This window comes from Lissotriton vulgaris, chromosome 6 (assembly GCF_964263255.1).
Source record: "Lissotriton vulgaris chromosome 6, aLisVul1.2, whole genome shotgun sequence".
Taxonomy (NCBI): Eukaryota; Metazoa; Chordata; class Amphibia; order Caudata; family Salamandridae; genus Lissotriton; species Lissotriton vulgaris.
This window is the reverse complement of record NC_141694.1, coordinates 1,730,509,530-1,730,537,106: the sequence shown is the minus strand read 5'-3', so window position 1 is coordinate 1,730,537,106 and position 27,577 is coordinate 1,730,509,530. Positions and strand designations below refer to the sequence as shown.

The following is a 27,577-nucleotide window of genomic DNA, read 5'->3' as shown; positions in this document are numbered from 1 at the left end:
TTCAATGTAGATGGAAGACAAGCTTAGTGTGAGAGCGTAAAGCACCATTCTTATATCAAGGTAATCGAGCCATACGTCTAAAGCCTCAATTGTGAGCCATCCCATATCCGGTCCAACGGTGGTCCCGTTTCACTACCCCCGCCACCCAGAATGAAGTAACACTAACTTCTGGATCATATGGGAAGCACGACTACAAACCAAATAAACAGCATATGACTGTGCTTTCCCAAGTATTCCGTGTCCAAACATCCCCACATATAGGCAGGGCGAACCAGCGGGTGAAATAGCGATTTTAGTCAAGAAATCGCTATTTAAAGAATGAGCGCGACAGCTGGCAGAATGAAATTATAAGTTACCCGGTCATAGGGATAAAACACCAAACAAGTAGAATCGCATCCCCCAAGTAACCCTGGGCTACAAGTAGTTCCAGGAATCATTTAATTAGCATAGGATACTCTTGAGTAATTGTGCGCGCAATAAATATCCTTATAACATAACATAACATAACATATGTGCTTACCGCGGGAGCACAAAGGTGCTCGATCAGTCTCCTCAGGTAGTTGGTCGCGTTCCTCCAGTCCGTATAGCACCTGGTGGTGTGGGGCCATGAGCAACGTGCCTATATATACACATAGTAATTGATAAATTCGAAACACCTGTGTGTATGTAAAAAGGGGGGAAAGGACATCGCATCATGTCCTGCAGGGTAAGGTCTATGACGGCCGCCATCTTAGAGTGTAATAAAAGCCGATTCTGAGTGGCTAGTGTGTTTAATAAATACTATAATCAACGTATCGCAGCCTGAAAGTCAATTTGTATATTGACAGTCTTAATCCTTGTGGACTAGCAAGAGGTACAAAAGAAAGACCAAAGTTATAGGACATGACCAGCATCAATCCCAGTTGTAACGAGTAGAAACGGCGGCCATGTTGGAGCGGTCGAGGTTGTATATAGAACTCCAAAAACGGACTGACTATCCACAGGGACAGGGGAGGAGTCTAGGACCTAGTGGAATGGTGACAAGGGGAAAGGGAAGTCTAGGACCTAGTGGAATGGTGACGAGGGGAAAGGGAATCTGAACATTTTCTCAAATGCACGTTGTGTTGCCATGTAAATACGAAGAAAAATTGATGTTCTTATCAATTGGAAAGCTAATTCTATATTAGATACTTTAAACCCTCCTCGCTGTATGTTTAACCTTGTGCTATTAGAAATTGATGTTCTTATCAATTGGAAAGCTAATTCTATATTAGATACTTTAAACCCTCCTCGCTGTATGTTTAACCTTGTGCTAGGAGACAAACATAAAGAGAGAATCTTTTTTTCATGAGCACGAGTAATCTTCCATAAATAATTTAAGTACTATTATTGCAGTACATTTTAGAGAAACTCCATTTCATATGAAAATGGACAGTTTTTATAAAAAGCAGAGAAATTTTTATAAAAAGCAGAGAAATTTTTAGTGCCATTGTTTACTCCAAGAGATGGTGATTTTCAGATGAATAAGAGGGCTGACAAACATTATCACGAAAGGCAAGGGCACATCTCAATTGTACATAAACAGGACATGATCTAAAAACCCCATGCATACAGGAATAGTTACAGAAGGAACATTGGTTATAAAAAATGCAAGAGGAAGAAGTTATTATTATGACCAGTGTGGAAACATATGCATATATTTTTAAATGGTCAATTGCTAAAGGCATCAAATCAAAGGATGATGCATCTCATCCTTAAAATGTCTGGGCGTCCTATACGTACAAGGATAGACACGGAGAGGGCATTGATTGCACATAAGTAGACAGCCTGGTTTGGGGACATGTACATTTTCATGAGTGGTCAATTATAGCGAGCATCAGGTCAAGAAATGATGCATTTCATCATCAAAATTATGACCAAACTCTAGCGTTCTTAATCTACAAATCCAAGTGGCCTCCTTCTTTCTTAAGGCTACCAGTCTGTCTCCACCTCTGGGGTGTGCGGGGACATGGTCTATGCCCATGAACCATATGGTTTCTTCTGATGTATGTTTTTCCTGCATGTGATTGGTCATGGGGTATCTCAGATCCCCATTTCTGTGTGCTCTGACATGTTCCTGAATATATTCAAAATCGTTAGTTTCCTCCTTGTTTTACTGTTAGTAAACGTCACCTAAGTGTCTAGAATCAAAAATGTTGGCACTACGTAAATCAAAATAATTACATATAAATATTACCCATCTCAAAAACATCCTTTTTATTATCGACCTTGTAGAGATGACAAGCTATTTGACCTACTTGAACTTAATCGTAACGCTTTGTCCAAAGTAGGACTCAATAGTACGGTTTTGGCCGAAGTCGACACCAAACATGCTGCAAACTCGGTGCCCTCTTCTAGGCGCATTAAGAATTCAGAGCTATTGATGAAACATAGCACACCCTAATAGGAAGTGTGACGCACAATTGGTCAAACTTGTGGTAGCAGCATCACTTGCTGCAAGTCTACACTATCTCTTTTCTCGTGGACAAACCTGTAACCTAAAAAGTCAAGTAATTTTAGTCTCAGACTGTTTAAGATCGTAGTGTCAGCTAAATAGTTTTGGGTGTCCTGGGCTAGAAATATTCTGGGAAGCGGTGTTCAGAGCATCTTTGAACTCTAGTACACGTTTTCTGTTCTTTCAGCAATCGATTATATCAATCAATGTTGAATTATATGACACAGTTTCAGATAAACTATTAGACAGAAGTTAAAGAAAGAGTTCGCATTCACATGAGGCCATCGGAGCATCTAGGCCTGTGCAATTACCCATTTTGTACCATGTCTTAAAAAGCCTCTTCAAGGTCCCCAATGGTCTATCGTCAAATGTTGGCGCATTTCTCAAAGAATGTATGCACCTGCCTCTTTACACTCATCTCGGGCCAGGGGGTGTACAGTGAACCCCTTTCAGGTGACCTATCCCTTTGTTTTCCAGAAACAAGTCTATGTTCTGCACAAACAAAACATTTTGTTAAAGGTAAATAACGCAACATTTTGAAAGGAGTACATGACACTCTCAAAATCCTACGGTTCCAAAGCTTGAGTCACTCTAGGGAAGGGGCCAGATGATGTTAGCGGGAGATCAGAAAGGCGGACAGAACTGTGGCGTGTCGAGGAAGGAGCCAAAAGGAAATCTTGTAAACAATTGTTATCGCCGTGAGTGGTGGCTCTGGGGACCGATGCATCAACTGCGGGACCTGTCTTTCAGCAGGATTTCGAACACTGGAACGTCCGGTCAGACGTTCATTCCTCTGTGGTCGATAAATGAATTACAAGTCACCTAACAATGTCTGATATTCACATGCGTGCGTATTATTTTGCTCACATATGTTTTAATTTAAAAAAATGTGCATTGTTATTTTCTGGGGTATTTCAGTTGTTATTCGGGTGTGGACTGTTATTCTTACATATATACAACCTGCCTCACTGGAAGAAGCGATTTGTTGAAATCTACGCGAGTTCTAGCACAGCAGCAAGAGCCAGATTCGAACTCCTGTCTCCAAGCATAAGCCCAGCACCGCCTCTCCCCTACCTCCTCCACCGCAGAGGAACGCGCAGGAATGACTGCGAAAAGGCAACAACAACAAAAAAACATACCTGGAAACGCGAGAATGAATCCCGCCCCTCCAGGACTGGTGACCTGACTCATGGTTGCCATGGCGATATTTCAGAGAATACGCTTGCGGCACCATAAGTCACGTCACCCAGTCCTCGAGAGGCGGGATCACAGCCGGACAAATCACCCAAACAGGGGCATTGTCCAGTGGCAGGCCTCCGTTCCACCAGGCCGGCCAATGGAAGAAGGGGCGTGGTTTCATGCTCCTTCTTGTTTACAAGAACTACTGCCTGCAGCAGCGCATTCGCTGCAACGCAGGCTTCGACCTAAAAATGGAGGTAAATTATACTCCTGTACTAAGGCTGTCCGAGAGCAACATGCCAGTATGCCTGCTGCTTTAGGAATTGTGTAAGCTGGCCTTCCTATGTGCACTGTGGAGCTCACCATTTGTATTTTGAATGAAAAAGCTATTTGGTGAGTATAATATAGCTACCCTACCTGATTTATTACAGAAAGTTGAAGGAAGCTTTAGTCAGAATTAAAGAGACAAGTTGTTACGTTCCTACAAAATAATGGTTCAGAGGTGATCAGTCATAGCTCTCTTGGGTGAGTGTTTCAGTATGTAGCAGCCATATAAGCAAGGGAATGTCCTTCTTGTCTGGCATTCTTGATGTGTGAAGTAGTGAGGAGGCTGGCCTCTTATGATCGGGGAGAGTGACTAGTACAGATGTTGTCCAGGACTTTAAAAGTGATGGACAGAGCCTTAAATGTAACTCTTTTTCTTACTGGGAGCCAAAGAACCTATTTTAAGTGCTCTGAAATGTGGCGATTCCTAGTGATTGTGGCATGGCCAGCTCTTTCCTGAGCACTGAAGGAAAGCATATCTAAATGTATCTTAAGAGCGTTTATGAGTGCAAAGCAGATTGTTACCAGTGCATTGATTTGGGTGTTCAAAAGAGAAGGCATTTTCATTTTTATGCTGTAATTTCTGGGTACCCTAATTGGTGTAGGAGGAGCATCAAGAACATTAGGTCACCAAGCAGGGTACCAACTGAAATTGTCTGTGACTAAATGAAAACTCCTGTTAAGTTCGAATGGAGTTTTAGATGGCTTTTTAAGCATTCAGGAGGCCACTGCCAGCATGCAGAATTTAATTTTTTCCTGGGTAGATGAAAGGTTGGAAAACCCAACAATTGGCCTGGTGTCCTTATGAGAAGAGGGACTGGGGGAAATTCCAGTTGCTACTCTATTGATCCTGTATGAAGAATGCTGGCGTGTCTCCTACTAAACCTGGCAATTCTAAGAAGTGGACGAGGTGAGCTCACTCACGCAATGTGACGTGCTTCATCATAGGCAACCGCGTCCCACCCTGGTAAGATGGTAGTACCAGGTCAGACTTGACCTTGGGCTGGGCTATCCCGAGGGACTTTTGAGATATTATTCTTTTTTCTGGATAATTTGGGTCCAGTTATTTTGAAAAAAATACCTCCGGGGTATACTATAATAGTATCCTTTTACTGGGGTGGAGTCCTTGATGTAATTATTAAGTACCTGAAGATATTGACAGGGTTTGCAGATTGATGCTATGATCCTTGCACACCCTTGTTTCTGCCCTTTTAAAAGCCTTAATAGTCTTGGGCATTCATCAGGGTAATAATCTGGGACCCTGGCCTTGATTTAAAGTGAAGGTAAGAAATTGGTTAATACAAACAGAGGGACCTACCTCTCTGGAGGTAAAAACCTGGATATTATACCTTTGGAGGAAAAGACAACAAGTATTTACAATGCAACGGTTTCGCCTTTGTAAAAGTTAGAGCTATTGGCATTGTAAATGACAATTTTTTTATTTATGTGTTGGTTTTAAAAACAGATAAATAAATGGCATTGCCATTTACAATGCCAATAGCTTAATCTCTCACAAACAGTAAACATGATTAATAATAACTAACCTTCTTATCAAAGGACCAAAAACCCTGCCTTAAGTTGCAGTCATTAAAGAGCTTGCTGACAATTAGGAGCTCCCTGAGTGATGGTGTGTGTTTTGTAGGTGTGTGTGTGCACGTGTGTATTGCTGACATGCAATGCTCACATTCAATTAGGAGCTCCCTGAGTGATAGTGTGTGTGTTTGTAGGTGTGTGTGTGTGCGCGTGTGCACGTGAGTATGCACATGTGCACGGGTGTGTGTGCATGATCATTGTGCGAATGAATGTTCACGAGTGTGTATGAATGTGTGCATGTGAGTGAGTGTGCATATGCATGGATCCACAAGGCATGAAAATGTATGTGCCACTCTAGTTCGTTGGTCTGCAAGGATTTTTTCATCATGCCCTCTGAGGCAATCATGGACCAGAAACAATGTTTACTGCATGTGTGAGTGAAAGCAAGTGAATGTCAGAATGCATATGTTTGTATCTGTGGCAATGTGTTGAAAGTGGTGCGTGCATGTGTGAGGGAGGGTAAGTGTGTGAAAGAGAGTGTGCAAAAGGACTTGAAGGGCTGGTGTCAATATGCAACAAATGTCAGCAACTCATTCTCCTGCTCATCTATGCAATCATAAACCAAAATGTACGTGTGTGTTTGTGCATGTGCACTCGTGTAAGTGTGTTTCTGTGCACATTTGTGGAAGAATGCACAAGTGTATTAGAGTTTGTGTGAATAATGCGTACACCACTCTAGTTAGGTGGTCTGGCATATTCGGCCTCCCATTAACATACTCACTGAAGCAAACAAACTAAACCAAATCTTGTGTGTGAGCTGTAGGGTCTGTTTCCCTTGCGAAAATAAGAGGTGTGAAGCAAATTACCACATGGGAGTCAACCCTGAGCTCCCAAAGTGTCATTTCCTGCAGGGGAATGAAATCAAATCGTGATGCCTATTACCCCTGTCCCTAATCTTAAGGTTCCCAGGTCCACTCCATAAGCAATCCATTGTGTCCTTGTTATCGCGTTTCCTTAAACCCATTGAGATGGACCGAGCAAACCCAATTACACAGATAATGCCTGCGGTAATGTCAGCTCTGGGGTGGTGTCGAGGGGACTGCAGGGCCAGAAACAAGGCCAGCTCTGCTGCCCCTGGGCCGAGGCACACCTCATCCCTGCTCCCGCGTCACTTTCTCTGCCACATACACACACACGCACACACAAACAGGGCCACAGAAGCAAGGCGCTCAAACAGCACAGCACCAGCATGAACAGCCAACATTCACGCAAACACACACACTCAAAGTACACACACTCAAAAGGACCATCGCACCCCAACCCCCGAAAATCATCAACACCTCCTTCAATACCGCCACCTTCCCGGAGAGCTGGAAGCATGCCAACCACAGCACCGAGACCGCCCTCATCGCAGCCACCAACGACATCAGAACCCTGCTCGACAACGGGGAAACAGCGGCCCTCATCCTTCTGGACCTCTCTGCAGCGTTCAACACAGTCTGCCACCGCACCCTAGCTCAACGCCTCAGCACCATCGGTATCCAAGAGAAGGCACTGGAGTGGATCATCTCGTTCCTCGCCGGAAGAACACATAGAGTCCGCCTCCCCCAGTTTCAATCCGAGGCCACCGAAGTCATCTGCGGCGTACCGCAAGGATCATCACTCAGCCCCACCCTCTTCAACGTCTACATGAGCCCCCTCACAGCCATCGCACGCCAACACAACCTCAACATCATCTCCTACGCCGACGACACCCAACTGATCCTATCCCTCACCAGAGACCCCGCCACCGCCAGAACTAGCCTGCACGAAGGGATGAAAGACGTCGCCGAGTGGATGAAGAACAGCCGCCTGAAACTGAACTCAGACAAGACTGAAGTCCTCATCCTGGGACCATCGCCCTCCGCCTGGGACGACTCCTGGTGGCCCCCCGCCCTGGGCACCACTCCCAAGCCAACAGACCACGCACGCAACCTGGGCTTCATCCTGGACTCCTCCCTCTCGATGACCAGACAAGTCAACGCCGTCTCCTCATCATGCTTCAACACCCTACGCATGCTCCGCAAGATCTTCCGTTGGATCCCGACCGAAACCAGGAAGACGGTCACCCAGGCACTCGTCACCAGCCGACTGGACTACGGAAACACCCTCTACGCTGGAACCACAGCCAAGCTACTGAAAAGACTCCAACGCATCCAGAACGCCTCCGCCCGACTCATCCTGGACATCCCCCGACACAACCACATCTCCGGCCACCTGAGGGACCTACACTGGCTCCCCGTCAGCAAGAGGATCACGTTCAGGCTCCTCACCCCCGCACACAAGTTTCTCCACGACCTAGGCCCCAAGTACCTCAACGACCGCCTGACCTTCTACACACCCACCCGCTAGCTACGTTCTGCAGGCCTCGCCCTCGCCGCAGTACCACGCATCCGAAGAGCCACCGCCGGAGGAAGATCCTTCTCCTACCTGGCGGCCAAGACATGGAACTCCCTCCCCATCGACCTTCGGCTGACCCAGGAACATCTCGCCTGCAGGAGGCAACTCAAGACCTGGCTGTTCGAACCACAAAACCACAAAACACAAACAAAAACTTGTAACGAAAACAGGTAACACAAAACCACTGGCCCAGAGCACACTGCGCCCCTCCAGCTCAAAGACAGCTTATGCCTTTGCAACGGACAGGAACGACTTCCGCAGGTACTAGGGGAGGGGCAGCAGGGTCGGAGATCCGAAAGGACCAGCACAGCAGTATTTATTTGTTTTTATTTAGGGCATTTTTATATAGTGCAGACATTACCCAAAGGAACATTAAACAAGCGATGATACTGGACGGGTGGGCATTGGGCAATGTGGCTGGATGGCACTGGGAGCGATAAACAGGAGGCGGGCAATCCGGGAACAGAGGACGACGGCAACGAGACACGCAAAGACGTAAATAAACAAAATGCTTCTTCTCTGATAAGGAGAGGACTGAAATCGCGCGACCCACCCCTGCAAAACACACGTCCAAAATGGCCAAAACATCTCGAGGGAAAAAAAAAAACATCCGCCCACCGCCGCATGACGTTTTAAAAGGGGCAGAGAGGGAAAAAATCGCCGGAACACCCAAGAATCGCCTCTGACAATGACCGACAGATCTCTCTTCCAATGGCTAGCCTCCATTTATGGAGCTAGCCAATGGAAGAGAGAGGCCACATACTGTTCTAACATAAGATTTCGCCTGCGCGAACGCTGCTGCGCAGCGGACGCCAGGCGGAACCTAAAAGAGATTTTGCAGCAGCATTAGGTATATGGTGTTAACATCTGGATTTCTTTACCACACCACCAACCTGAAGGCTCATCAATCATTGAGGCGATTAGTTTGGCTGCGTCCCCTTAAGATATGATGGTGAATCCAAACATTTGGATCAGTAGGGCTAGAGGCGTCATGTTGGTATTAAATAATGTACGGCTAAAGGACAATCCTTGGGTTACTACATATTTAGATGCTATCTTGAGGATATGAAGGGGTGGTAGAGAAATACTTCAGGTCAGTCTTAGGCACCCCAAGGTCATAGCCGTTCTAAAACCATATTGGAAGCATTCGACCGGCCTAATAAAATTAGTGTGGTTAAGGCCCCTTGTAGGAAGCTGACTCTGTGATCATTCAATAACTCGATATACCATGTAAAGAGACCAATCTTTCCCTGGGTAGACGGGGACTTGCTATGCAATCCCAAAGTGCTCTTACTAAGTAGTTTGGTTGAGCAGCCTTAGATCTAACACAGAGGAGTGCAAGACATTTGCGGCATAATCACAATGGTTAATAAATGATAACAAGATTCAAGTAGGAGATCCACACCGATTTATGAAAGGAAAAAAAATAGCAAGTGTCTTCATATGTGAATAGGCATCAGAGAAAAATCATTCAGGTACGCCTTTAAATATAAATTCTTTTTACTTTAAAAAGTGGACACTGCAATTTCTGAGTTCTGCAATGTTATCCAATAGAAGGAAACCAAGATTCTGCAAAGAGGTATAGTACATTGACTTACAGGATCAATCTCCAGGAGTAAAGGTGAGTGGTGGGCAAGGTCTAAGGCAGTACCAGCAGTACACCACCAGCGGCTCGAGGATAGCAGGTGCAGGGTGCAAAACAGCATCGGGTGAACAATGCTTTTCAATGGGGATCATTCTCTGTAAAAAGATGCTGCAGGATCTGGCTAGGAAGCCGGTCGGGCTGAACCACCAAGTGGGCTCAGGCCTTACGATTCTCAAGGACGAGGGGGGTTTGAGGATACCTTTGGTACTCTTCTCTAGGGCCCAAGGCAGACTGGTGCAGATGTGTCCTTAGGCATTGGCCTTTCCTTACCGAAGCAGCCACGGTTGAGGGGTACTGCGTGCAGAGGCTGCAAGCGTCGTCTGGGAGTCCAGGAGGGGTGAAACCACAGTGGACTCGAACTCTGGAGAGCTTTACAACCTTATAAGCACCTGTAGCCCACTTCAACTCTGGCTAGAGGCGACTGGTGCAGTGGTGGCTTTGGTGTTGGGTTTTTTGTTTTACAGGCCTCAGAATCTTTACTTTCAGAGTTTCTTCTGAACAGGTCCGTTGTTCACCGGAGGTCTTGGTCCTTCGTGTAGTGCTGGCAGATCTCCCGGTCTTTGGGGACTCAGCAGCTGCAGGACAAGTTGGCTTTTGGTGCAGTAGTTGAAGGCAGCAGGCAGGCCGGCAGGGTTGTCACCAAGTCAGTTGCTGGATCATCTGTGCTTGCAAGGGTGCAACTCTTCTCGTCAGTCTTCTTCCCGTTGTCTGAATCAGCTTCTCTGATGCCAGGGATGAATTCAGAGGCGCTAGGAGAGTGTAGGGTAGTAATCAATCTGCTACTGACCCTTGGGTTCACTACGCCCCTTCTATGACCACTTCCTGTGGGAAGTGGGCATAACCCTGTTCCAGAATTCCCAAGTATGCCATCACAAAGAAGCAACTTCTGAAAAATCGTGCTCACCTCAGTTTCAGCCCACCTTAGGGGTGATACTAGCCTGGGGGAGGCAAGCCTACCTGACTAGCCAATATTTCCACCTGTCTAGGTGCTAAGGGGATTCTGGACAAAGAAGGGTGGCGTCCTCTATTAGTGGAGCCAGATTCACATTCCAAAGGCATCTGCTCTTTGAAACCTGATTCCCAAGTAAGGCTAATCGGCATGTCATACTGTGGGAGGGAGTGTGTCACCCTCTTGCTAGAACAGGGCCTCTGGCGGCAGGCTGGCAGAGACCAGTTGGCAACCTTGCCAGAGGCTGGTAGATTTTCAGGGAGCACCTCAAAGGTGCCCTCTGGGTGCATATATTGATAAACCCACACCGATTCTAGGGTTGGAATTATCAATACACGATGTTTTATATTTTCAGTGAAGCCTTCATGTAGCTGGGGAAGTTTTGTTTTAGCAGTGTCCAACACATGTCTTAAAATGACTTCCTGTAGGCAAGTGCCCCTTCTTGTATGTCTGCCTCCCACATTTTGCCTGATGTTTGTTGCCTCTTGACTCAGTGTGCCCTGGGTTTCTGCTAATCAGGTACCCAGTAGCTGTGTTCTTTCCCCAAAAATGTACATTTGCTCCCACATTGGCCCTCCTCTGGCCTTCACCAAGGGCCTTGTAGCCAGAGAAAGTCTCTGAGGGCTGAAGCATATATTTTGCCACAATCAGGAATTCTCCCCTGACCCATGCACACGGCCAGTGCAGTCTGTGTGCCAGGGGGAGACCCATAAACTACAAGTTGACAGGTACACATCCCTGTGTGCCATGCCCACCAAAACACTCTCTGTGGCATAGGTCAGTCACCCCTCTCTAGCAGACCTTACAGCCCTCAGGGAGGGTACACTATACCACTGGTGAGAGCACAGTGGCAGAAGACGAGTGTCCCTACAGTACCTGTGCCATTCATATTTTAGACCATGGGCTGGGAGTTTGGCACCCCGAATCCACAGCTCAATGATGGTTTTACTGAAGACTGAGAAGTTTGGTACCAAACATCTCAACCCATTAAATCCACACTGAGTAAGTGTTGGATTTAATATAAAATGCACTCAGAGGGCATCTTAGAGATGCCCCCTGAAAAATGACCTAACTCTAGTGTCCTGGCTCAGTGGCTGCTCACCAACTGCCAACCCCAGGCATGGTTCAGGACCCCTGGGTCGAGAGCCTCCTGCTCTCAGGGTCCTGAAACAAAGAACAGCCTGGGCAGAGGTGTCAAGCCTCCTCTACCAGGATGGACAGAGTACACGAAGGGGAAGCTTCAAAGGCTTGCCTCCTTTGTTAGCTGACCCTGCCTTTTGCTGCACCCAGCAACTTGACCCACCGGTTCTAACCCCCACTTTGGGAGGGAGAATCGGCAGGAAAACCAAGATAGGAGGAAAGGTGTGCCCACCTTTGCCAACTCCACTCCTCAGGTGAGGCAAAGCACAACTTTCAGTCCACGCTAGCTTGAAGCAGGGGGGACCCAGCCAACCAGAGAGATGCTTATGCCCTCCTCACACTGGAGGGTGGCATAATAGGGGGTTTACCCACCCCAAGGAAGGGACCCATTGGTCCTGACCTTTACCTACCTGAAACACCCCTAAATTTAGTATTTAGGGGCGACCCCAAACCTTGCCTACTCAGACAAGCAAGAAGAAGAAGAAGGACCGAAGAGCCGTGATGAAGGTCAAAGAGGAGGGCACCAACTGCCTTGGCCCCAGCCCTATTGGCCTGTCCAGACCTCAACTTGTTCCAGTGGAATCCCAGCATAGCCAACAGCTCCCCAGAACCTGGTGGACCTGCCCTGCCTTCCCTACAAAGACTCTGTTTCTCGTGAGCACCGGACTTGCTCAAGAAACATACTTTGGCTCCAGCCGAATTAAGTGGCCCAACACCACGAGGAAGTCCCCCGAGTGAATCTGACTTGGGACCTTGTGATCCCTGACCTACCTCAAGCCTCTAGACGATGCCTGCTGCCTTTATGTGGAGGACCCCCCCCCGACCGTGACCGGAGCTGGTAAGGAAATCTGATGCCTAAAACGCTCCTGCATCTGACGCCTAACAGCCTTGGGTGGCCCAACCGACGGTGTCCTGCCAACCCCCTGCATCCCAACTTACCTCTCCAATGGGCGGTTGCCTCCAGGAAGCCTCCCTGCCCGAACCTACAGTCTTTTTTCCTCCGGAGATTTCCCTTTGAAAACAACGGTGCATCAGATGCCAAAACAGCACAGGCACTCGGCCGCCCTTGTGTCACTGTGGTGCACCTTGTGTGCTAACTCAGATCTCCCTTTGCCCTGAGCTTAACCCTAGGAGCTTTGCTCCCTCAACCCTGTGGCTTGTCCGGGAGCAGCCACCAACCAACGGCCCCCTAGCCTCATAGGCTAACATTGGGCCTCAGCACTCTGCACCCACCCTCCCTAGTGCCGCTGAGGTGCACCTTGTGTGCTAACTCTGATCTGAGCACCATGTGTGCCCTGAGCTTAAACTTAGGAGCTTTTCTCCTTCAATCCCGTGGTTTGCCCAAGAGCAGCCACCAACCAACTGCCCCCTAGCACAACATTAGGCCTCAGCACTCTGCACCCAGCTGCCCTAGTGCCTCTGATGGTGCTCTAAGTGCATCCTTTACCCTGGGGGAACCTTTGTTCTACCCCCAGAAACTCAACCCTCAAGACCGATTGCTTACCTGCAAACCGATAATCTAATTTTTCTCCATAGGATTGCATTGACTGTTTTTTCTCTGAAAAAGTTCCAAGTGTTGAGTTGTGTTTGTATGGAAACCCAAGCAGCTGTGTTTTAATGCAAAAGGGTTTTACTTACCTTTGTCTAGTAAATGTCCAACTGTGATATCTAGGCATACCACACTGGGTAGAAAGAGTAATCTAAAAAATAATCAAAAAGTAATTACAAATATCTATTGCCTTTAAATGTTTTACAAACCTGTAACAAAGCCGATTTCATCCTGCTTGCTTATTTTGATGAACCTTTTGAAAAGTACTATTTAACTTATCTATATCAAGTCCTGCCTGGTTCTAAACATATAAATACAACTAAAGCAAACAATTGGTCCGAGTTCACTCATTCAGTGTGTGACATCATTTCATGCGTGAGTGTGTACAATAAATGGTTAACACTGCCCTCTGATAAAGCCTTACTGCTCGCCCACACTACCACAAATGGAGAGTAAGGTGTTATCTACTTTTACCTCTCTAAGCCTTTGGGGATCCACTGGAATCTGTGCACACTATACTTTACTTTGGTATAGTATATACAGAGCCAGCTTCCTACACTTCCCTGCTTACTTACACTGGCAGTAATAGGACTGACCAGCACAGAGGCATATCTGCTCATGCAGGTATGCCCCCACATGCAATACCAAGCACCCTGCCACAGGGCTGTCAGGCGTTCTGAAAGGTTGACAGGTAGTAGGTGTAATGACTGGTGACATGGCACACAGGGATGTGTACATGTCGTGTTTTCACTTTTGTTTTCATCAAGACACGTAGCCTGCAATGGCAGTAGTGCATGTGCTTGATGTGAGGGATCCCTTAGGGTGGCACAATATATGCTTCAGCCCTTGGGCCACCCTGCTTTAGCACCCTAGGTACCCTGGTACCACTTATTAGGGGCTTAGAGTGGTAACTAAAGGTTTTGCCAATTGGGGAAACAATTGTACATTTTTAGGGAAAGAACACTGGTACTGGGGACCTGGTTATCAGGAACCTAGTACACTTCAGTCAAAAGTGAGGGGGGTACTGCAACAAGTACCAATCTTCCTACACTCCTTCAACCAGGATGGTGCGTAGATGTTTGGTAACAGCCACAAGGACTGCTTCAATGCTATATGTACATTTAAAGCTGGAATGCAAATTGTCCAGCAGATTGTTAGCTTCCAGGAAGTCTAAGAGCTTGGCGTTAACTATTATTTAAAATATCTTAGAAATAGCTGGGAGCAGAAAAATAGACTGTGAGAAAGTGCCTTTTGTTTTTTGACATAGTTAGCCCCAGCATTTTGCCTGTTTTTGAGGTGGTTCTGGTTGTAGTGCACAGGGTCCCTGCCAACCAGGTGACCTGTGCCAGTGCTTTTTCCCTAAAACATATCCCCAATTGGTGTTTCTGCCCCCCAGTAAGTCGCTAGTAAGTGGTACTCTGGGAACCTAGGGCCTGGGAGCTGATGAAAGTCCTGTGGGACCCCCTCACTAGGACCATGCCACCGCCCTTCCAGCTTGCATGCCCCTGTGAGGATAAAAACATAGTCGACATGGCACCCTGCCTGGATGCCATGCCAGCCAGCACTGCCTTAAGGTATACGTAAGTCACCCCTCTAACAGGCCTTACAGCCCTAAGGCAAGGTGCACTATACCCCAGGTGTGAGCATATCTGCATGAGTATATATGCTCCTACAATACTTAAGTCAATTCTTTAATTTTGTAAGTGCCAGGGAAGCCCTGAAGAGTACATGGGCTGGGAACTTGACAACTCTAGTTTCCCAACACCATGATGGCTTTACTGAAACCTGGACTGTTTGATACCAAACAACTCCTTGCAATAAATCCACACTATGCCAGTGTGGGATGTATTGCACCATGTACTCCGTGCACCTCTAATGTGCTCTCTGAAAACCTACCAACCCTGGTGTGGGCACTATTTGGTTTTAGGCAGCCTGCCACACACAGACATGTTTCTGGACCCCTGGGTGGATGCCTGTGCTCTCTAGGACCAGACAAGATGCACATCCTGGGCAGAGGTGTCACACTCTCCTCCCCCAAGATGGGCCAGTGCTCGAAGGAGAAGCTTCAAAGGTCTGCCGCCATTGTAATGCGACCACCCCCAGTCTGTGCTGTTAGCAGCAGATGGCAGCCAACTGTTTACACCCCCACTTTGGGTGGGAAAACGTAGATTAGAAGGCGGGCCCACCTCTGCCAACCCCACCCCTAAGGTGGGGAAGGTGAAGTGAAGCACATATTTCAGTCCCTGCCATCTTGAAGATATGAAGACCCCTCCAATCAGGGCTAGGTAAATTTCCCCTCCCACAGGAGGGTGGCATAGTTGAGGGTGTAGTTATTCCAGGTAAGGTGCCCATTGGCCCTACCTGCTACTCCCCTAAAACACCCCTTAATGTAGTATTTAGGTGGCTTTCCCGGACCTGAAAACTAGATCTGCGACGACCTGAGAAGAAAGAAGACATCCCTGAAGCCGACCCTGTAGAGAAGCCTAAAGATGACGACTGACTTTGCCCAGCCCTACCAGCCTGTCTCCAGCTTCGACGAGGTTGCAACAAAAAGGCAACCTATCTTGCAGCCAGTGACCTCTGAAAACCCTGTGAGGACTGCTGCCTTCAAAAAAGACTCCAGTCATCCGTGGACAGAGGACCTGTTGCCTCCAACATGATAAAAAATCACCAAAGAAAATTGGGCGCTCAGTATTATGTACAATAGATATCAGTTCATTTTAGCTGCTCTCAACCCAAGGGTTTTTGAGAACCTTGCTTCTCCCAAAACTCATACAGGAAGAGCAACCTGACTTATAGAAGCGTGCAGACGAAAGTTCAAAATAAAACGTGAAATTCTGGTAGGTCTTAGTCCAAAAGAAAGGCCAAAAAGAGGAATTTGGATCTTAAAAAAAAATCAAATAAATCATTAGAAAAAGATTTAGGATATTGGCTCTTTATTAGATCTCCTGTCATCTATCCGAAGGTGACCAGGTGTGTGACATTGATTTAGAGGACCTCCATTTTCACATTCCTATCTGTGAGAGATGAGACTGATATTTCTGTGATTCAAGAGTCTGAAAGAACATTGGGTATGCAGAGGCTCCGTAAGTAAGCCTTCTCAAAGTGCATTGCAGTGGTCTTTTTCAGACACTAAAGTATTTTCACCTACCCCTACTTGCACAGTGTGCTAGTCAAGACCACATTCTTACGACCGAGGACTTCCTAGAGGATCATCTACCTACTTCATTTTTACATGAACAAGAAAGTAGCGCTTCAGATCCCCATTCTAGAAGGGAACGCTCTTTTGATACATGGGTTGAGGCAATTTGTTTTCAATTTTACTCCAATTCTTGTAATTCAAAATTTGATAGCAAATTTTTGAAAATGTCAGGTATCAGAAAATTCTTCACCTCTTCCATTCGGCATCTCATAAGGTTTCCATCCAGGTATGATCTTCCAGCCAGAAGGCCAGCCCAGATCTTTTATCCACATTTCCATTGATAGGCTTTGACTGCCTTGCTCCAGAGTTCTTGTACTGTTTGAATCTATATGATAGCTGCATGAACATCCTTAACCCCTTCCATGCTAATGACAAGGTCAGCTCGTCATGGGTGTTACCTGCGCTGCGCTTATGACGAGCTGACCTTGTCATGAACAATGGGAATCATCCAAACTCAGCACAGAACGGGAAAACCCTTAGCAGCCAAGGTGTTAAAGAAAATCAGAATTGCTCAGTTTTTTCATCTTATCTTAGGTGAAGCAGGTTAACCTGAAAACATAACATGTTAAGAGAAAACAGAACTGCCTATGTTCATTTATCAAAATCTGACTTGCATGTTTTGGCTACAAATGTACATTTGGCTGCTTTCATAGCACATCAAAGTGTCCTAGTACAGATGAACTGTATAATGTGTTTCATTGTTGGAAGACATCCTCAAGAACTCATCCCTGGTTTCTGCCAAAGTTTATTGTCGAATTCAGTATTAGCCAAGCATACTCTACTGATGCTATTTATTTCTTCTAAAATGCAGATTTATTTCAAGTATTAACTCTGGTCACCTGATCAGTCATAAAACCTGCTTTGAAGTATGAGGAAGTTTGGCCCAGAAATTCCCTTTGGTACTGAAGGATGACTTGCCTTGAAGGCTGCTTCCAATGGTACACCATCTTGTGAGACTGGTTCAGAGCCAATCAGACACTCAACACAAAAAAACGCCCTCTACCCCAAAAGGAGTTTGAGGAAAACGTCCATGCTACACCTACATCAGAAAATATTTGGGATTCTAATTTTTTTTTTATTTTCATCAACTTTGTTACAAGCTACATCGTGCCCCACACCAGAAGGATACATTCAGGCCCACAGGCATGGCCAAATCAATCAATCTTTTAATATGGAATTTACCACTCATTAAAGACTGGTATTAAGTGTAAGATTTTTTTCAAGGAAGCCATTTCGCCAAACTTGACTTAAAGTTGAGGTAATGAACGCACTATTTAGAACCTTCCCGTGTTTAACCCATTTGCTGCTGCCGTCGGCCAACGGCCGTCGCGAGCCCTACCTTTGCAGTGCTGCGCACGTCCGTTGGCCGACGCGGCCCCGCCCGCCCAAGAAATCACCTGCACCGCAGCAGAATTTACGTCACGGTTAATGGGTTAAAACTGTTTAGAGAACACAGGTGAAAATTTAAAAAACCCTGTCAAAACAGTGTACGTAAATAATAGGTGTCCCATGAAACCCCACAGTACATTCGGGCCATGTTAATCTAGGATCATCCAGTGATAAATCAAAAGTTTGAGATGTACTTCTGGGCACAAATCGGTATTACGAAGACTGGTATTAATCTGACAACCAGCAGTATCAACAGAGTATATCATGCAGCAAATAACAGTATTAAATATTATTTTGCCTTCTTCAACAATGTCTTTATATATTTTACTGTATTTTTCAGGAAGAATTAGGAGAAGATCTTACATTTCATCTTATTATAGTCCCTGTGAGATTGCAGCGTGTCATGAAATGGCCATGCCAATACCCACCCTCTATCCAATTGCATCCAGTTGTTTACATTCTTTGTGTTGCCAGTCTTTATGTGGTCAGTTAATTTGGGAATCTTTTTGGAGGTTGGAGGCTGAGTGTTTGTGTAGTGTTGTTGATTGTATAGCTTGCTATCTGCATAGTACAGGGCCTAACAGCCAACTGGTCTCACCTTCTGAGTAAGAGGTTTCCATAAATGTTGAACAGGATAGGGAGCAGAGTAGTTATCATTCACCTTCTCAAATGCTGCTCACCCAACTGAAAGGCCTCTTCACAGCTTGACGCCAAGGGATCTTTTATTTGTTTAGAAAATGTCAGTAGTGTTCCAAAACATTAATAGTATTCTGAACACAGTAGGCTAACATACCCTTGTTAGGTAAAGCAAAGGCACCTCCGACTAGAGAAAAAGCAGCCATCCCTCCTCTTGTGAAAAAAATATTTGATCCCAGACTTTTGCAGGACTGCTACCTGGAGATCTGTGCATTCATTTGTAAGGCATCTCTATTTGTTTTCTGACAAGAGAAAAGATGCCTTAGTAGGTCAAGCCTTCTTGTCTAGCCTTTGCCAACTATATTTCATTAGGTTTTTCTGTCCCCTTTACTCCAAAGTCTCTATTCTACAGTTCACAAGTATCTGGTAACCACTGGTTGAGAAGTAAAGATTACATTCCTGTAGCTTAGTTCTCCTCCCAAAACCTTCCACCCGTTCCCTCAGTCCATGTACAAGAATGTATGTTTAATTTAGTCAGTGGTTGAAATTTATCTATTCTGATTTGTAGGGCTGGGATTGTAGTTTTACAGTTTTAAACCAGTGAAAGTAGATATGTGAATAGGACATATTGACATGGAATTGCTCAATTATGAACTGAAAAGCAATTTCCCTATTGTAAGATGCCAATTTTATGATCTGAAAATAGGGTTTTGAACTTTCAAATTGGCACAAAGTTATGAGAAATTAAATGCCAGTGCATGATTTTTGTGTTGGATTCTTCTTAAATTTCTTTTCTATTATTAGGTTAATAGCCCTCGAATGGACATGACATTAGCTGAGCTGCAGGAAATGGCTGCCCGCCAGCAACAGCAAATTGAGGCTCAGCAACAAATGCTGTCCACCAAGGTAAATTGGAGTACGATTAATAAGACCCTAGGAGGCTTCCTTACAAGATTTTATATGACAACTGTATGAGGGAGTTCAATATCAGTTTTATAGTGACTTTCTGCCAACCCTTTCCAATGATAGCATTTTTTCAGCTTTTTGCAAAGAGGTAAAATAATTATAAAAAGTTAAACTATTGAGTAAGTTTTATTAGTGTTTAACATAATATTACAAACATACCATTACTTGTTTGGTTGAATTTCTGTGTTGAGAACTGCAATTACTTTGTAGGAGTGGGTGGTGCTTTCGAAGTGATAGTTTAAGCACACCTGTGCTGCTTCATGCACTCTCATTCCAGTTACTTAATTTCTGCTCACTGGTGGAGCCCTCCATTTCACTTGAAATCAAAAATATTTCTCTTTTGAATTTACATCTGATTTGGTCACTCTTCATGTCCTTTTTGATGGGTATTTGCTAATTTGGTGTATGAGGTTGTTAGATCAACTTTTAAAGGTTGGGTCGTGCAGTGCTTAATTTCTAAAGAAATAAGTGCTGGGGCACTTCTTGGAAGGCGACTGTACCCTGCATGACTCATTGCCCCTGCCATAGCTGCCAATGACAGTACCAACATAACACCTGACCATCATACTCCTTCCTGCAAGTATGATAATTCAGACTATTTCAAGCCACACAAAGCAATAATAATGGCTTTAGAGGCTGGTGTTATTAATTTTCAATGCCATGTGATTTAATAAACCTGGTTGTTGTGCACATCTCAGACTGCGCCACCATGTGATGGACTGTCACTAGAGCCGGTGCTGACAATTAAGTGCCAGTGCCGAGCACCGGAAACCACCGGCTCAAATTAAGCACTGGAGCCGTGTAAATGTTTTGGATTTGTGGGCCATTGACAGTGGTAGTGTGTCTAATGAGAGCTCCGTGTGACGTTAACCAGGACTCCACAATGTCTCATTGGGCATCATCGTCTTTGGATATTTTTTTTAAACTGTTTTTTTTTTTAAGGAGATAGTGGTGTGATTAACAATAAAAATACGACATGGAAGAAACAACTGAAATTATTCAACAGAGATTTTCAGCTTTTCTGGTTCAACATTAGGCTTGGCTAAGAAAGATATTTTTTGTTTGAATATTTTTGTTAAATTGAAGGTTACCAGAATGGTCTGTAATGATGGAGAAAATGTATTTAAGTTTCCTTTCTGCAACAGGTGATTTTCCAGAATTGTGACGCATTAAGTTTGTAATGTATGCCTTCCAAGGAATCACTCTTAACAATTCTCGAAGTCTGAAATCTATATGTAAAGGGTTTATTTTGAGAACACTTTAGAGATTTGTTTTTAATTTGCATACAGTTCTAGGAGCATGCTTCGGTATCGAAGACTTACAGATTCCCTTGAGTGCTTGTAATTGTTTTGGCACATTGACATATACATGTGCTTTTCTGCACGTGGGACTGTCATGCAAAAGCGTATATTAGAACTGTAACACATTTTCTTTGTCTATCCTGTACACTCATGACAATTTGGTGAGGCTAGAGTCTGTTTCGTTCCTCTAGCCCACCCTAAAAACAGAGTTTCTCCAGCCCTTGGTAGGAGGAAATCTTGTACTGAAAGTGTCTGAATCCACTAGACTTAGCCGTTTGTAGGTTTTCACCAACTGCTGCTAATTTTCCCACCCTGGAACTCCCAGATAGGCAAGTTCCCTTGCGCTGGAAGTTCCACCGGGCCACAAATGCATATTTTGTGCACATCTAAGTCTCTCTTAGATTCCTAATCTCCTTGTGTAAGTGAAGGAGAAAAAGAATCGTACTTTGTACACCATGTTGAAATTTAACAGGACTGTGAAGGTGTAGCAGGGGCTGCTGAGGCCAATCACAATACTGACCAGGAACAGGGCTCAGATGCTGAGACACTCCTTTGCCTCAGGAACAGCAGTTTGAAATAAAGATCACTTAAAATGTATACATTAAGGCTCACAGTGAAAATCACTTCCCTGTAGAGGGTGCACCCTTGGGAGTACACACACAAACATTGCAATGTAGAAAAATGCATTGTTACGGAAACATCCGGAAAATCCCTTGATGTTAACACATTCGAAGTATATCACTCCAGAATATAGGCTGATCAAGGTCGCAAGCATGTTATAGGATCTTTGACCCCTGGAAACCACGAGGTTCATGAGAACTTAGTAGACTTTGCTTTAAATGGTATCCAGTAATATTTGGAGCCCAGTTCAGTTTTGGAGCTAAATTTAATTTTGAATGCCAAATATATTGCAGTGTCTATATAATAGACTTTGATGTACTCCTCAGAAATGTTATATCCCAGTATAACCTCTGTAAAAAGGTTATCTAGTTTGCACATAAGAAGTCTCTATAACCCAGAGTCTTACAGCATATATACTCTGGGAATCTGATCAGGAGGGATCTGAGCGGTCCAAATATGAATGTTTGCAAGAAGATGGCTAAAGTTTGTTGGTGAATTGTATAGGTGACTCCTTATGGAGAGACTCTGATTCTGGTGTGTGCTTCAACTGATAGTCAATACAACTACAATGTTTTACTGTTCAGAGTGGCTCACGTCTACCATACCCAAATGTAAAATAGAGGGTGAGACCGACATCATCAACTAAAATAGGAATAGCTGTACCTAGGAGTCAACAAATATACATGTGGGCTCAAAGATGAGCAGCCTAGACTAATAGAACGAATGAATTTATCTAGTTTCTTCTTGTCCCAAAAGGTAAGGCTGGCATAAAAACACATCTTCTTCATATACCAATAATGAACAATTGATTAATAGCACATCCAAATAAAATCTGATCATAAAGTGCAAAATAGAACGTATTACAGCAATGCAATGGGTACCAGTGAGTAAAACATGCTTGGTGCTCTCTTAAACATAATAAACACATGTGATAACAGTTATCATAGGGAGCATCAAATATGCAAGAACCACACAAGCCATTAATATGATACAAAATATTTCATGGGTTTGCGCCACAGTCGATGTTTCGATCCCATCAGAGAGATGGGAGCATAATCATCATGTTCGAGACAAGCCACATACCCACCAATTGGGAGGTACTTCATTGGTATCAATTCAAAAGGGGAGCAATCCATGGTTAGAAGTATCGATTAGAAGAACAAGTTACCTTTGGTAATGTTCTGTTCGTAGCATGTGTGCCTGTAGATATGCATGCTCTGCATGCTCCTGCTATCTAGTGTTTGGCTCAGACTATTGCAACTTGCTGTCTTCAAAGAAATCTTTTGATCCACAAGGTCTGGCGGGTTCGGATGTATATCATCATTGCTCCAGGTCTTGGCATGGTCGATGTTCACCATCGTGGCCCTGGAGCTCGTTGTCTTTACTTTCCATCATTAAAAAGACCTATTGACACTCTTTCATTTCCTGCAACCTCCCCTTCAATCATTGACTAACTTCTCATCGAACAACTGCGCTTCCCGGCCCTTGGTGCCAGCACATTCTCCTTACCGATGTCGTGGAAAGAGAAAACGCAGAGATAATGGAACGGACGCCCTTCAAGAGATGCCCAAAGTGCCATTCTATCTACCCTTGGATTGATCTCCATGCCGTCTGTAACTTTTGCCTCTCATCGGAGCAGAACGAGAGCTGCTATGAATCTTGCTCCGCCTTTAGAAGCAAGAAGAACACTCTTCATCGAAGAGAAAAGCAGTGGGTGCACAACTAAAGGTATCGCTCTTCATTGGAGTATTCTGACATTCTTGGTGAGGCAGACCAGTTTGGTGCTGAAGTCAAAGCATCTGAATCGCTAGGTCTTCCAGACCACCAATCTGGTCCTGAGATTATCACTCAGATACCTTGGAGCCTAAGGAGAAAGAGGCTCCCAAGGACGTCAACCCCCCGAACCTTGTTATCCTCCTCCTGTTCCACCTCCCCCTCATCCAGCTCCACCTCCACCCTTCCAGAACCTTCTCCCTCTCCTCCGGTGACTTCCCCTTGGATGTCACTCTAGACTGACATAAGCAGCCATAGCCCCTACTCTCCAGCGGAGAACTGGAGTGCCCCAATATGCCCGCACTCCACAGATGATCCTTCGGAAGATTAACTTGGTTTCTCAGGAGGACCCTGACTTTGATCATGTCCCTGTTAGGGCTTCCCTTCCAGATGAATCCATGGTGCTATCTAATGTGTGGCCATTTATCATCAAGTGAAGATATATGCCACCTTGGAGAATGATGATTTTTTGTGTCTTTTTGTCGAGACTCTCTAAAACAGAGTGTTCCCTCTGGTACCTTCCTGCCCTTTAGATGTTTAAGAAGCTGGTCAAATCCCTGGTGGTTGCACCCAGGATTGAAAAGAAGTTCATGTAGGTACCCTCAGATCCACTTTATGTTGTGGTTCACGTCCCACCAGACTTACTGGTAGTTACCACTGCCTATAAAATAGCAGCAGGCCAAGCTATGGGCGATGCTCCTCCTGACAAGGTGAGCAAGCTTATTGATTCTGCATTACAAAGAGTAGCAATCAGTGCAACCACAACTGCTGCATCTCTAATTCGGTGTGCCTCCAGTCCCAGTATGATGGAGCTCAGAGGGAAGAGATGGAGGCCCCCCTCCCTCTTCTCCCTGACTAATACCACAAGAGGAGGAAAAGATGGTAGAAGAGGGGAAAGCAGTCTCCAATGTTACTATCAGGTGTGCCTTTGATTCAGCTGCTACAGTTGCCAGAGGGGTAAATACCTCAGTTATCCTTAGTTAACGCTCTTGGCTCCGTGTGTCTGGCTTCAAGTTAGAAGTGCAGTTACATCTTAACAACCTGCCCTTCTATGAAAACCTATTCAGCCCACAGGTTAATAATGTGCTGAAGAAATAAAAAAAGGACTCTGACAACGCTAAGGCTATGGGTGCCATTCAAGTTGCTTCTGTCAGGGGCTCCTTTTGAAGACAACAAACAAAGGGTGGGTCTAAGCCACTTTCCCAGAGCCGACACTGTACAACCACCGGCAAATTTAGGGTTATTACAAAAAGTTGGCAGGGAGCTTGCATGCAGGGCTTTTTCAAAGGTAACATCTCAAAACGTAGTGGCAGAGGGCACTGCCACTAAGGGAGCTTCGACCTCAAAAAACGGACTTGCCCCGCATCCTCGCCCCAGCTCACACCACATCTGTCAGGAGGAGACTTCAGGGGCTTCCTCCCCATTTGGAAGAGATCACCACAGACCAGTGGTTTCTATCCATCGTCGAGCACAACAAAATCCTAGACCTAATCTCAACCCCACCAGACATTCCACCCTGCACACACACCCCCTGCCCAGACTGTCTCTCACTACTGCAGGAGGAGGTTTAGGCACTCCTACTCAAAAGAACCATAGAGCGAGTGCCCCTCAACGCTAGGGAAAATTCGTCTACTTTCTATAATTTCTCATTCCTAAAATGGGCGGTTCGCTCAGACCAATCCTTGAGCTCAGGCCTCTCAAAAGATTAATCCTGTCTGAACATTTTCACATGGTCACCGGATGCATCTGCCAGTGATGCAGCAGGGCATCTTCAAGGCCACGTTAGACCTGTAGGACACACACTTTCACATTCCAATCCATCCAACTCATTTTCACTACCTGCTGACTAGTTTTCATCATTACCAGTTCAAAGTCCTACCCTTTGGAGTCACCATGGCCCCAAGGATCTTCACCAAATGTCTAGCAGTGGTAGCTGCCCACCCAGGAGGTGAGGAACTCCTGTCTTCCTCTACCTAGATGACTGATTGATCAAGAGCTCCAGCATACAAAACTACCTAGCTGATACCAAAGCTGCAAACTCCCTCCTTCACAGATTGGGGTTCACCGTAAACACTCACTTGGAGCCATTTAATGTTCAACCATTCCTTGGATTATTCCTAAACATAGTTGTGTCCAAAGCTTACCCCGGCGCTCAACGGTAGAGGCATTCCACCGGCTTTGGCCTTTTTTTTAATTCAGCAATTCGTCCTCTCACAGTTTGAACTGTAATGGGCCTGCTCAGAAAGATGGCTTTATGCATAGCTATAGTCCCTCACATGCAATGTTCCATATGCATCTGATTCATGAGTGCTTTTCAGGTCATTGGTCATATGTAGTGTGTCAGTTAGAAGATTTAGTGTTGCAAGGGGTTAGCACCAATCGTTCTCTGCAGTGATGAAACCGCAACAATGGGCATGCCTTTCGCAGTACCAGTTTCGCTGGTGACCATCATTACAACGCATCTTCAGCTGGCTGGGGAGTGCATCTTAACAACATGACAGTCCAGGGTCTGCGGCCACCTCGTCAACTGGGTCTCTACATTAACCATCTGGAACTCTTAGCTATTCATCTAGCCTTCAAAACCTTTTTTCAGGAGATTTAGGGCTAGGTGGTTCTGGTGCACACATACATGACTGCCATACATACAGAAGCTAGGTGGCACACACTCCCCTCACTTATCTGCACTAGTGCAGTGGATCTGGCAGTGGGTGATCCATCACCAAGTACACCTCCTGGCAGAGTATCTCCTGGGGGTGAACAATAACTTTGGAGGCCTGCTCCTTAGGACGCAGCAACAAGTCCAAGAGTAGGAACTCCACTCACAAGTCCTACTTCCTTACTTTCACTTGTGGGGCACCCCAGACATAGAGCTTTTCGCCACACATCAAAATGCCAAAACTTCATAGTCAGGTTTTCCCACCCCCATTCCATTTGCAATGCTCTGTGGTTGTACTGGTCATGACTCTCTGCATTTGCTTTTCCCCCTCTCCCACTTGTACCGTATGTGGGTGAGGAAGCTCAGGTAAACATCCTGCACGCTCATCTTGGTGGCTCCCATCTGGCCAAGATCACCATTATTCTTAATCCTTCTAGAGATGTCCATCATGCTACACGAGAAACTCCCCAACTGGCGGGACCTTATTACACAAAACCCCGGCAGAGCCATATACCCAGACTTCAGGCAGCTCAACCTAACAATCTGACTCCCGAGTTGCTAGAATTTAGTTACCTTAACGTACTGCAGGAGTGAATGGACATGCTCAAGGAAGCCCTTAGGCTACCCACTCGCACCTGCTATGCTACTAAGTAGAAGTGGTTTGTCTTCTGCTGTACCCCAAATCACATAAACCCTCTTCTTATACCTATAGTTCGACATGATTTGTGCCTTTTACATCTTCAAAAGTCCAACCAAGGGTGCTACCTTTCCCCTTCTGTAATCTGAATATTGTCCACACCAGCCTCAAGGGGTGGGCCTCCTATTAAACCACTACATTATTTCCCTTTTCCGTTCCTCTCCTTTAAAGTTGCCTTGTAGCCAGTATGTCCTGTCAACCTATCAGTGATTTACAGGCCCTCACACTAAAGGAACCATTCTTCCAGGTCCATATTGAAAGGGTGGTTCTTGGAACCAGCCCAAAGTTCTGTCTAAGGTATCCCCAATTCACCTTAATCAAAAAATAGCGCTCGCAGTTCTCTTCCCTCAGCTAGCTGAGAGAGCACTTCACACAGTTGATGGTAAGCGTCTTCTTGTATATCGTCTAAGTAGAACCAATTTCTTTCGGCAAACAACACCTTTTTTTTATTGCCTTTGCACAGCCTTTTAAGGGTCACCCCATATCTAAGGCGGGTATTGCTGGGTGGATTGTAAAATACATTCTAACCTCTTACCTTAAGGGTAAGAGTACCCTACCTTCCCACCTCAGGCCACGGTCCACACGCAAGCAGGGAGCTCTATGGCTTTTGTTGGGAACAGACCCATAACTGAGAACTATAAAGCTGCCACCTGGTCCACTGCACACACATTCACAAAGCATTATTGTGTGAATATCCTCGCAAGGCAGCAAGCTAGAGTTGTTCAAACTATCCTCAGAACTGTTTCAGACTACACCTTCCACTGGCTAACCACAGCTTTGGGAGTACTGCTTTATAGTCTGCACAGCAGGTGTATCTACAACCACACATGCTACAGACTGATTATTTTCACGTACCCTGTAAGCATGTGTTTGTTGCATGTAGTGCTGTAGATTAACACGTGCTCACCCTCCTCCTTTTCAACCATAACAATTATTTAGACTGCACGCATGACCACCATCCTATTTTACTAACTACTCCATGCCTACTCTCACCCACTGTGCTAAAAGCAATAGAACAAGTGAGTCGGTGCCTATGCGGCTTCATGACTAAAGGAGGCATCACCAAGACTTCGTGAGTTTAAAGTCTTCTTCAAAGAACAACAAT

General features: G+C 45.3%; 1 protein-coding gene across 2 annotated transcripts in view; it reads left to right on the top strand.

Annotated features, from left to right (window-relative positions):
- The window catches only part of TP53BP2 (tumor protein p53 binding protein 2), a 330,278-nt gene that overhangs the window by 175,114 nt on the left and 127,587 nt on the right, over nucleotides 1-27,577 (top strand). For both annotated transcript variants that reach the window (XM_086927962.1, XM_086927963.1), the window contains exon 5: nucleotides 19,263-19,364. In XM_086927962.1, the coding sequence (XP_086784088.1) occupies nucleotides 19,263-19,364 (102 nt within the window). The remainder of the gene's footprint in view (nucleotides 1-19,262; nucleotides 19,365-27,577) is intronic.